Here is a 12,753-nt window from a genome sequence, read left to right on the forward strand (position 1 = left end):
ATTTCTCTGCTCTCCTGGGGAGGGCAGCAGCAAATTTTGATTAATGAACATCTTAACGAGGCTACTCGGTAGAGCTTCAGTTGCAAATTAAAAGAGGATCCTTTGAAGTACCCTTGCATTCCAATGAGGGGAGCTTCCCCCATGCTGCAGAGCGCACCACGCCTGTTTGTACAAGAAGTTGTAACGGTCACCTCTTTGTGCCAGCCTTGCTAAAGCGACGGGATTATTCGCATGGGGCTGGACTTAACCCTCTGCTTCATTATGTATCCATGGGAAATAAACAGCTAAGGAGTATGACTGTGGCAGCACAATAGCTGATTTTCCAAGATGCAAGGCAATATGTGTAATATCAATGTACAGGCAAGACTGAGCCTTTAGTGGTGTTTTGCATAGACTTTCATGAAAAAGTCTCAGTATTCAGTGAAGGCAGCACTGACGGCATGCAAAATATGCTGCTTTAGGGCCCCTTGAAGATGTTTACCCTTCCCTACCTTTGTCTCAAGCACATCTGCTGTAGTTCAAATCCAAAGGCAGTTCGTTTGCCAGAGTTCAGATTAGATCTTTAATTAAGCTTTCATCCCCACGAGCACAGACAACAATGTCAAGTCTGTGGACCCCTTGAGAAAATATAGCTTATTCCATTGGCTCCCATGGTCTGCAACATTGTTAGCATGCTTAAAATTGGCTGGGCTGCTCTGACAGTGAATATTGTACCCTAAAAGAAATTAATTTTTGTTCTAAATTCTATTTGAAACTTCATTTGAGCCAATTAAAATGTGTCCTTTAGGGATCCTAGCTGAGTTCTGTGTTGTTTGATCTCCAGGGTGCTCTGTGTTGCAGCTCCTGAAGTCCCTTTTCTCTCCCCAGCCTGTGCGGAGGTGATGGGAATCACAGAATCACACAGAATCACAGAATGTTAGGGATTGGAAGGGACCTCGAAAGATCATCTCGTCCAATCCCCCTGCCAGAGCAGGATTGCCTAGACCATATCACACAGGAAAGCGTCCAGGCGGGTTTTGAATGTCTCCAGAGAAGGAGACTCCACAACCTCTCTGGGCAGCCTGTTCCAGTGTTCGGTCACCCTCACCGTAAAGTAGTTTTTCCTCATATTTATGTGGAACCTCCTGTGTTCCAGCTTGCACCCATTACCCCTTGTCCTGTCAAGGGATGTCACTGAGAAGAGCCTGGCTCCATCCTCATGACACTTGCCCTTTACATATTTATAAACATTAATGAGGTCACCTCTCAGTCTCCTCTTCTCTAAGCTAAAGAGACCCAGCTCCCTCAGCCTCTCCTCATAAGGGAGATGTTCCACTCCCTTAATCATCTTCATGGCTCTGCGCTGGACTCTCTCTAGCACTTCCCTGTCCTTCTTGAACTGAGGGGCCCAGAACTGGACACAATATTCCAGGTGCGGCCTCACCAGGGCAGAGGAGAGGGGGAGGAGAACCTCTCTCGACCTGCTAACCACACCCCTTCTAATACACCCCAGGATGCCATTGGCCTTCTTGGCCACAAGGGCACACTGCTGGCTCATGGTCATCCTGTTGTCCACTAGGACCCCCAGGTCCCTTTCCCCTACGCTGCTCTCCAACAGCTCTGTCCCCAACTTGTACTGGTACATGGGGTTGTTCTTGCCCAGATGCAGGACTCTACACTTGCCCTTGTTATATTTCATTAAATTTCTCCCCGCCCAACTCTCCAGCCTGTCCAGGTCTCTCTGAATGGCTGCGCAGCCTTCCGGGGTGTCAGCCACTCCTCCCAGTTTTGTGTCATCAGTGAACTTGCTGACAGTGCACTCTATTCCCTCATCCAAGTCATTAATGAATATATTGACTAGTACTGGTCCCAATACCGACCCTTGAGGGACTCCGCTAGACACAGGCCTCCAACTGGACTCTGTCCCGTTGACCACCACTGTCTGGCTTCTTTCCTTCAGCCAGTTCACAATCCACCTCACTACCCAATCATCCAGACCACACTTCCTCAGTTTAGCTGCGAGGATGCTGTGGGAGACTGTGTCAAATGCTTTACTGAAATCAAGATAGACCACATCCACAGCTTTACCATCATCTGTCTACCGGGTTATGTCCTCATAAAAGACTATCAAGTTGGTTAAGCATGACTTCCCCTTGGTGAAGCCATGTTGACTGCCCCTAATGATCCCCCTATCCTTGATGTGCCTAGAGACAGCACCAAGAACAAGTTGTTCCATCACCTTTCCGGGGATGGAGGTGAGGCTGACAGGTCTATAGTTACCCGGGTCCTCCTTCTTGCCCTTTTTGAAGACTGGAGTGACATTCGCTTTCTTCCAGTCCTCAGGCACCTCTCCCGTTGCCCACGACTTAGCAAAGATGATGGAGAGTGGCCTAGCAATGACTTCCGCCAGCTCCCTCAGCACCCGCGGGTGCATCCCATCAGGGCCCATGGATTTATGGATGTCCAGGTTGCTTAATTGGTCCCTGACCCAGCCCTCATCTACCAAGACAGACTCCTCCTCTATCCTGACTTCTTCTGGGGCCTCAGGGGTCTGGGGCTCCTCAGGACAGCCTCCAGCAATATAGACAGAGGCAAAGAAGGCATTCAGTAACTCCGCCTTCTTTTTATCCTCTGTCTCCAGGGCCCCCACCTCATTCATCAGTGGGCCTACATTGCCTCTAGTGTTGGCTTTACCTGCAGTGTATTTGAAGAAGCCCTTTCTGTTGTCCTTGACCTCTCTTGCAAGGTTTAATTCCAAGGAGGCCTTAGCTTTCCTAGTTGCCTCCCTACATCCTCTGACAACAGACTTATATTCCTCCCAAGTGGCCAGCCCCTCCTTCCATGATCTGTACACCCTCTTCTTCCACTTGAGTTTGCCCAGCAGTTCCCTCTTTAACCATGCAGGTCTCCTGGTACCCTTCCTTGACTTCCTACTTGTTGGGATGCTCTGATCTTGAGCTCGGAAGAAGCAGTCCTTGAATGCTAACCAACTATCTTGGGCCCCCTTACCTTCTAGTACCCTGTCCCATGGGATTTCCCCTAGCAATTGCTTGAAAAGGCCAAAGTTGGCCCTCCTGAAGTAAGTCCAGGGTTGTGATTCTGCTAGCTATTCTGTTCCTGCCACATGAGATCCTGAACTCTACCATCTCATGGTCACTACAACCAAGGCTGCCCTCAACCTTCACCTCTTCAACCAGACCCTCCTTGTTAGTAAGGATAAGATCCAGCAGCGCTCCTCTCCTAGTTGGCTCATCCACCATTTGCATCAGAAAGTTATCATCAATGCACTGGAGGAACCTCCTGGACTGGGGATGGCTGGCTGAGTAGGCCTCCCAGCAAATATCAGGGTAGTTGAAATCCCCCATGACAACCAGGCCCTGTAATTGCGAGACTGCTCTCAGCTGCCTGTAGAAGGCCTCGTCACCCTCCTCATCCTGATCCGGTGGCCTGTAATAGACACCCACAACAGTATCACCCCTGCCAGCCTGCCCCTTAATTTGCACCCACAAACTCTCAACTCGCTCCTGATCCGCCCCTGGACAGAACTCAATACATTCTAGCTGCTCACTCACATAAAGAGCAACTCCACCACCTCTCCTTAGTGGCCTGTCTTTCCTGAACAAGGCATAGCCATCCATGACCACATTCCAGTCATGCGAGGCGTCCCACCAAGTCTCTGTAATTGCCACTAAATCATAGCCCCCCGACCGAACACGGATTTCTAACTCCTCCTGTTTATTCCCCATGCTGCGTGCATTGGTGTACAGGCATTTCAGGGAGCGAGCCGATTTCACCCTAGGGGGATGGGAGGCCTCCTGGTCTACCTCAACACTAGAGTGTTGCCCCAGTCGTGCAAGCCCAGCTACTACCCCATCCCCCTTTGAATCTAGTTTAAAGCTCTCCAAATGAGCCCTGCTAATTCCTGTCCCAGAACCCTTTTGCCCCTACGACATAAACCTTTCCCATGTATTACGGTCACGCCTGGTGTCTTATAAAACCAGCCATTACCAAAGAACCCAAAGCTCTGCCTGTAGCACCAGTCTCGTAGCCAGGCATTAATAGAGAGAATCCTAAGTAGTTGTGGTGTTTGGAAGACAGAGGTCTTAAGATTTTTGCCTAAAGAGGGCAGATAAAAAAACACATCCTGTAGGTCTGCACAGTAAAGCCCTCGCAGAAGCAGCATCTGAACGCCCTTAGCAGTGCTCTGTATTTACTTCCTCGGGTTTAAGTACTTGCAGGCACCATGACAGGGTGGCCTTAGCAATGGCTGTCCAAACACCCTTTTTTCCTTTTGCCTCTTTCCTCATCTTTGGATTCAGTCATGTTAATTTTACTGTGGAGAAAAGAGGGAGGAGCTTTTAGCAATTCTATTTTCTCTTTGCCTACACAGACACTGGTTGTCGCAGCCTGTTACAACATTCTCCTCGTTATCCACAGAGACTGAACTGATGGCAAAGCAGTTTCATTTGTTTACATTTATGAATAAGTTTTATGTGCCTCATGGAGCACATTGTTAGCTCTCTGAGGTAGATATTTGCCATTGGAGCATGACATATTTCTCACATTTCTTTGATTTTTATCTACAGGAGCATTCATTTACTTCAGTGGATCACATCAGATGAACACAAAGATGTCTATATCTCATCTGGGGAGCCCTTTCCTTGTCAAGCTGTCCCCTAGGCTTTCCTGCTGTCAGGTAACAGTGTGGTATTAACTGTCCCCACCTTTGTGAGCTATCACTCACCTGATGTGCAGATATGGTATTCCTCATGCTGTAAGTGTTGCTGCAGAAAAACTGGCCCCATTTCAATACCAGTGGAAGGAGTTACAGACTAATTCTTTGTGAGGAGGGAGATGCAGCAGGCTTGTTACTGCTTTACTGCCAATTTTTTTATATGTGATTATTATTCTTTCTAAAGCATCCACCAGGAGACTCAGATTTAAGGCTATGCTCCAGGTTTTTGTATGCTGTGACAAACATAGCTGGACAACAACATCAGGGCCATATCAACCCACAGCCTGCCTTTCAAGCAAGAGCTGGCAAAGAGTCAGGCTGTTGTCTGTAGGCAGGAAATACACATCCAACGTCCCATAACAGGAGATCTGTGGTCTGAAGTCGCTATATAGATTAATTATGTTGGTGTGACCAGAGAGAATTAGCTACTATGCTCCAAACATGTACTAAATTTTAATTAATGGTTTGAGGAAGATGCTTTTTAAGTTGACACGCACAGTGCTTGAGTTTACCTTGAAGTGCTTTTTTTGTCAAATGTCTTGTGTCTCTGTAGAGGAATGCAAAAGCAACCAGCCAGGATGGTGATTGATCTGAGAAACTAGAAAGCTACCTGGAAAAAATGGGTCAGGAGGGCTAAAAAATAGAAAAGTCTTAGATGAAAAATGAAAATACAGTTTTATAACTAGAATGTTGGAATTTTCAACAAAACAGGTATTTTTAAAACAGAACTTGAAGAAATATATTAAATATATATAATTATATTATTAAAGAACATAATACAAGAAAACATTCCTAACTGTATTTTTCTTTATCTTTTTGGCCACTGAATAAAGTGAATAGATGCTGTACAGTTTTGTAAGGGGTTTTTTTCTGATTTTTTTTTTTTTATGTTTTCTATTCTGTAACTTTTCACAGCTTATGCCATACTGGGGAGAAGTTAATTGGTGCAGTTACAGTGTTATGCTTTTTCTGCTACTGCATAATGCCTCCTGATTTAAGAAGTCACAGAGAAGAAAAGGAAAAGATACGGAGAACTTGCCAAAATAATTTTATTTTTTTCAGTGGTAAAAAGAGGCTTTAGAGAAACAAAATAAAATTTAGGCTCATTGCTTAATTTTTCAGACTCAATGTAGAATAGAAACTGTAATTTCACTTAGGAAAACTTTTTTCAAGAATAAAAAGGTCAGAATCTCAGCTGAATAGTTGCAACTTGCAGCTGAGGAGTAGAAGCCTCTTAATTTAAGAACAGCACCTTGCTGTCATTTAATGCACTCTCAGTTCTTAATCTTTACGTGGCTTCTTAGTGTTATAAAGAATCAGAAATAAAATAGATGCAGAACAAAATCAAACAAAATGCTGCTGCAGGGAAGGCAGAAGGCCTCTCAGCATCCCATCGGAGCCCTGCATGTTGCATTACTCTTGGGTTACCAACAGCCTTTGTACACACAGTTCATTCATTCAGGCAGTACCATATCTCTTTTGTAGACTTTGATAATGAGTAGATAAGCACCTTTCAAGTTCAGATTAACTTATCTTAGAATCCCTTAAGGTGAACTGGCCACAACTGGTATGTGAATCAATGAATCATTCTGGTTAGATCTATTGTAGAGTTTGGTCTGCATTCAAAATAAATACAAATGCAAACAGGCACGCACATACATTTCTCTAGTTCAGAGTCAGAAAATAAACTATTTTTAATTTTGAGTACACATGTATTGGATGTATTTAAAGTTCCCAGATTCAACAAAAACTAGGGCAAGTTCTTATCCAGCTATACATGTCTGAAAAGAGAGTGTTTTTGAAGGCTGGAAGCCTGGCTCTCTGACATATTTTCTCTACAGACTTTTTATTTCTGGGAATGAGCAAGGAGTAGAGGTTGCTCATTAGGATGTGTATTGGTGTGTTATGCTCTCTGCGTATAAATGTGAGATGTTGCCCTCTGTTGGATGTCCCACTGAGAGGATAAAAGGATCTACATAAAGAGATCTATGTTTATTAATAGCTTTACAAGTTCTTTGGCTCCAGTTGTTTAAAAAAAAAAAAAGAAAATTGGAGTTGAGGGATAACAGTATTATTGTGCCTTACTGGCTAATTGAAGCTTAGAAGTAGCTTCTTTCTGCAGCTTCTTGTAGCTGAGTCTTTCTGTAGACGTCAGCTAAGAAACATCTTCATTTAGCTCAAGTTTTTGGAGTTGTAGAAGAAATTTCTAGTTCTAGCTCTCTGTTTATGGCTCTTTAATGGACAGAGTAGTCATTGTAAAGTAGAACATGTAGACATAGGGAGGGAGGGTGATTTTATTTCTTAGGTAATAAAAACATGAATTTGTTTAAAAAGCTGTTTTATAAACATAAACCTTACATCTAAATTGTTTAGGGTAGAATTCTTCAAACAGCTCATTTTGAAAAATGTTTGTATATCTGCAGCTTTGTATTCCTTAAGCTTTCTGGTGGGGAAAAAAGTTACATGAAAGTATTTTAATTTATTAATGTCTTGAGATTATTTTGTATAATACATGATTTTCATGAGTGGGGAAAAGAAAGAAACACTATGGGAAATTGAGAGACCAGGTCCATCAGCCATGAAGCCAGAAGATATTAAAAAGTAACAGTGTGTTGTAACAAGAATATTTCCACCAGTAACCACTGATCTACTTTGTACTGTGTAACACAAGATAAAAGAAACTCTCCCTTCACACATAGCAGATACGTCTTTGGTGCATTTGGCAATTTTACTGATCAAATTCAGGGCCAGAAGTGAAAGGTAGTGAATCCACATGCATGATGATTTTCAGATTATTAGTCAATGTTTTGAATGAAGGAGTTCTCAAATTCATCAGTCCTGTTCTTCAACTTCCTTGGCACACTAAGGGTCTACAGCTTTAACAGAGACGTTAATACGATAATTTATTGAAGAAAAGACTTCTCTCAGAGTCTGGTTATTTTTAAACTACTACTTCCCTTGAAAGTAATAAACAAATAAATACATTTTATAAAAAAAAAGATGTCTTGGGGACAAACAAGGAGGACACATGTGGAAGGGGACATTATTGAGGACATGGCTGGAGATGCACCCATAGAAGGAGGTGGGCCATGCTAGAGGAGGTACTGCTCTGAGAGGACTGCAGCTCTGGGTGACCCATGCCGGGACAGGGACACCTCCAAGGGACTGTGGTTGTGGGTGACACATGCTGGGGTGTGGACATGCCAGAGGGACTGTGGCCTGTCAAAGCCCTGAACTGAAGCAGTGAGAAGAGGAGGGGAACTTACAGGGAGGGCCAGAAAGAACCCATTGCTCACATGCCCAACCTCCTGCTCCACCTTTCTAAAAGGAAACTTTCTCTCTGTAGTGTGATGATCCAAGATTCACAGTGTAAGGTCATATGAAGATGGGCAGAGAACAGACTGGGAAGAGCTATTTTTACAGCTCTTGTTTTACCTTCACAAAGATTCAAGTATTATTCAAGGCTTTTGCAGGGAAGTTAAGAGTCTGCAGTTGAAGAAATTTTAGTCTTTCACTATGTGAAGAAGCAGGAAGGACTCAGGGGAAATGAAGAAAAAAAATTAGTCTTTGAAAATCTTATTTCTTCCCTGAAGTTCTCAGCTGAATTTTTGTCTGGGTAGTATTTAAAAAAAAAAAAAAAAAAAAAAAAAAAAAAAAAAAAAAAAAAAAAAGCATCAGGTTTACTCTGTATTGCAGGAGAGGCATAATAAGCCAGGATTCGCACTGTTTTCTGATCTTTTCTGCTTGGCAAGCAGTTTTTTGTAGCTTCATCCACTTACAGTTGCTGTTTTTTCTTCCCATATATTGGACAATCCACTTGTTTCAGGAATTCAACAGATTATTTTAAGCATCTGTCTTCAGATATTTTTCATTTGTTTTGCTTGTGGAAATAAAAGATTATAAGGTTTCTTTCCTATAAGCACCTTGACTGTTGCACTTCTGAGATTAACATACTTATGAAGCTGTCCTATATTCAGCATTTGTGAAGAAAAATAATCTCTGAGAAGTTTCTAAGCCCTTAGTAAGCTAAAAAGAGTTAAGGGAGGTCATATCAGTTGGTTTGCATCAGTTGGTAGATACAAGTCAAAAGTAAGTTTTAAAAATAAGCTTTGCTTTTAATTATGTTTTTATCTTTGGACAGAATACTGCTCCTCAACATGCCATAGTTTCATACATCTCTTTCTTTTATACCAAGGCTGTGTTTAGACCTGTCATGTCATTTTCTGATATAATGTACGTAAATGAGTTGGTACTGAATTTATTGCAGAATGTTGATATAGTTTTTAAAGTGTTTCATTAAAAACTCTTTCAACAGGTAAGATTTTGGTACTGGTTATCTCAGGATTCCCAGCTTTCTGTTTTTAAGAGAACTGCATTGGATGGAAGCTTGGAAAAATTGTGTGACATTTCAGGATTGCCTGAGATGCAGTGGACAAAAGTGAATATACCTGTAGAAACTGCAGCTGAAGACTTACCTTTTCAGGTAATTATAAATTACATTTACACTACTTTCAAAAATTTACTCTAATTTGGCCTTTAGAATTAATTTACTTTCATAATGAAATATAAAAAGAAAACTTGTATTCTTTAATGTTCATGTAAAAAGAATTCCATTCAGCTCTTTCAACAGATGTGGCTATCAAAGAACATCACCATTGTTTCAGTATTGTAGACATTAGAATCACCTTTTTGTAATAAAAATCAAGTAGCAATAGTACAGTAGCTTTTAAAAAATGAACTTGCTATAAAAACTGCCGATCAGAATGAGGGTCTAATTATGTTGGCTAAAGGCAGAAGTGTAGATACTTCAATTTGCAGCATTGATCACAGAAACAATTAGCAGGTTTTGAGTTTATTTTTATTTTTATATAACCTCACGCTGCTATGCTTTATTAAAACTTAGAAAGAAACAGTTAGGGGACCAGCAACTCGAATGTTTCGATTCAGCAAATCGAAATTCCGGTTTTGGTCTCCTCGTTTTATGTCTCATCTATAAAATAGTCTAAAAGAAAGGGCACTCAATTATCACTATTGGTAAGTTATGACTGAACTTTCATTCCTTTTATGATCTCCTGAATATTTCCGTGTATTTACAAATGCATGCTTACAATCCCTACATTTATTGTACCACATGTTATTGACTTCAGCAGGCATAGTATAGATGAACACAATTAAATGGAGTTGTAAACCATTACATTTGGTAACCCTGAATAGCTCATTTAAAGAGGTGTGTAACTTTTAATGGTTCCAGCAGCAAGACAGTTTGTTCAAGTAGTGGTGGCTTTTACCAGCTTAGATTGAAACAAGGTCACCTGGGTTGCGTAACTTTCTGTAAGTAAAGGTAGTTACGGCTTTGACAGTTGAGGAGTAAATTTCTGACTTTGATCAAATCTCAATCACGGTTTTTGCTGTCTGGTATTCAGAGCTGGTTGTAGGTGGTATTTACTTCCTAAGCAGAAAGAGTAAATTATAAAGGAATATACATATATATATATGTGTGTGTGTGTGTCTTTTCATCATGTCACCTTTAACGAGCTAATTTATTTCTTTGTCTTCATAGATTATTTTACAAGCTATCATTCTTACAACAAATGCTACTGTTGCTGTTGATGACATCAGTATAACAGAGGAATGTGGAGTTGTGAATAAATCACTCCCAGGTGTCAGCCAAGAAAGTGAAGGCAAGTTCTGTGGTTTTCAATACATTTTCCCAAATGTCTGTTATGTATAACTGTGATTTGACTGACAACCTGAAGATACCTTTAAGAAAGTAGGGGATAATATGTAGAAAAAGTCATCTACTGTAATCACCTACAATGAAGACTCATCCTGTGTTACACGCTAGCTGCTATAAGTAGTTTGCACTAGTTCTGTGAAGTAAGCTGTGGTGAAAATTCCCAGATACCACTTACTCTATAGTACCTGCCCACATTCACACTTGGATGCAGAGACAGAAGCAAAGCATCTTGCACCTTCCACTGAAGAGTAAATTCCACTGCATTATCTTTAGGGCAAGAGGGTGCTCCCATCCTTACTGTCAAATACCTAACATACAGTAACAGCTCACCAAACTTGTCTGCATACCCGCACTCTGTAGTCTTGAAGTTCTAACAGATGGAAATATAAAATTACTGTAACCTCCCGTCAAACTGCTGCTTCTGGTCCTCTTGAATATTAATGACTACTTTTCTAAAATGTCATGGGCACATACACAAGTGGTAATACTGATGTTTATACCAGCAGATATCTGAATTTCTTCTTTATTGGAAAATTTAAGGGCATGATAGAAAACTTCAGTGCTGTGTTTTTAAGGCTTCTCTAATCCCTATACACAGTCTGACTGACATAGATAGGTATTTGAAGAAAAATTAATTTGCTTTAATTATTTTCCCTACAACTCCCCTATTTACCCATCAGTCATGAAGATATTATTTTTAGAAGGAAGGGCTTTTTTGAAAAAGGTCTGTCTGGGTAGCAGCATGACTATCAAAATGAGCTAAGGTAAACAAAAAAACCGAAAAGCTGCATCTCATTCCTCTCACTGGTATTCTTTCCAGAAATCTACTGGAGAAAAAAATAGTAGTCCTTGGCTTTTTGTTTCCCCATTCATTGAAATTTGGGTATTTTCTAATGTGTAGTTTGAGTTGCAAGCTAGTACTTGTACGACATCAAACTTTTGGCTTCATGGAATTTTCATTGTGAGCTGAATGCAGAGAAACCACCACTACAGCAGAAATTTTTTGTGAAAGACCTGCTCACGACTGTGGGGCAGCCAGCAGGCTGCTGTACACAGCACCTCACCTCTGAACTAGAGCTTGGACGTGTAACTTTAAGGGGCTTTTGATAATTTTTTCACACAAGCGTTTGAATATTTTGCAGAATAATATAAAATTTAAGAGACAGACACTATCAGACATTAATACTATCAGACAATAATAACTGTATTTCTTATCAGTTATAGTATAACCTAGCTCACTTCATAGGTGATACTGCATTCCATATGCCATGTATAGTACTATATTGAAAGAAGCCAAAATGTACTTCTCAGGATTTTACATGTATGTGTTTTTACTTATATTTTCTCTTCTGATTTTTAAGGGGAAACAGAATTTGCAGATGCTAGTTCTTCATCTTTTTACTGTCCACCGGGACTTTTTCCATGCGGGAATGGGCAGTGTATTTCATCTGACAAATTTTGTGATTTTACACCTGACTGTTCAAATAACCATGATGAAGCCAAATGCCGTAAGTGAAAATTTTAAATATCTAGGTTGTTAGGCTCCTGTGACTATGTCAGTTTGTCCTATTTGCCAGGCTTTCATGACTTTATAAATGCAATTTAATTAACAGTAAAAGCTCTTGAGAAATAGTTACTTCTTTTTGATTCCATTCTGATTTTTTTCTCTTTTATTTTCTATAGTAACTACTTTCCTTTTAGCATTAAAACCAGAAAAAAGGTCTTTGATTAATTATTTAGTAGGAAGTGTTGTTTAAAATGCAGTATTTTATAAGTCTTAAATGCTAAATATCAGGTACAGGGTTATACTGAATAAAATCTTAGTCTGTAAGGTATTGGAAGCTGATTCAGGAAGCCATTGTAAAATTTGACTTTTAGCAGATAAAATAAAGAATTACAGCTTCTATTTGGAGTCATGCAGTATCTCTACAGTTTTAGAATTCAGTCTTTCTTAGCTAGAACACTGGTGTCCAGTGTTTTAGTTGTTTAGAAAGATTTGTATCCAAAATATACAGACCCATAAGTTAGGAAACTGCGTTCACTTTAATTAGGTAACTTTTTGATTAGCTAAAACCAGAAATAACTATTAGACATTCATCAGGCAGAATATCTTTCTTCTTGTCGGCCAGAGTGAGGATGGGGAAAAATTCTGCTGTTATCATAGAATAGTTGAGGTTGGAAGGGACCTCTGAAGACCATCCAGTTCAACCCCGCTGCTTAAAGCAGGGTCCACTGGAGCAGGGTGCCCAGGACCTTACACAGTTGAGTTCTGAATGTCTCGAAGGATGGAGACTGCACAGCT

General features: G+C 40.7%; 1 protein-coding gene across 1 annotated transcript in view; it reads left to right on the forward strand.

The window, feature by feature from the left end:
- Nucleotides 1–12,753, forward strand: part of MALRD1 (MAM and LDL receptor class A domain containing 1) — a 302,374-nt gene that overhangs the window by 56,895 nt on the left and 232,726 nt on the right. Inside the window, 3 exon segments of the mRNA XM_068405612.1 lie at nt 4,566–4,675; nt 9,030–9,197; nt 10,275–10,395. Coding sequence (XP_068261713.1) covers nt 4,566–4,675; nt 9,030–9,197; nt 10,275–10,395 — 399 coding nt within the window.

The sequence above is a fragment of the Nyctibius grandis genome, chromosome 7 (assembly GCF_013368605.1).
Source record: "Nyctibius grandis isolate bNycGra1 chromosome 7, bNycGra1.pri, whole genome shotgun sequence".
Classification (NCBI taxonomy): Eukaryota; Metazoa; Chordata; class Aves; order Nyctibiiformes; family Nyctibiidae; genus Nyctibius; species Nyctibius grandis.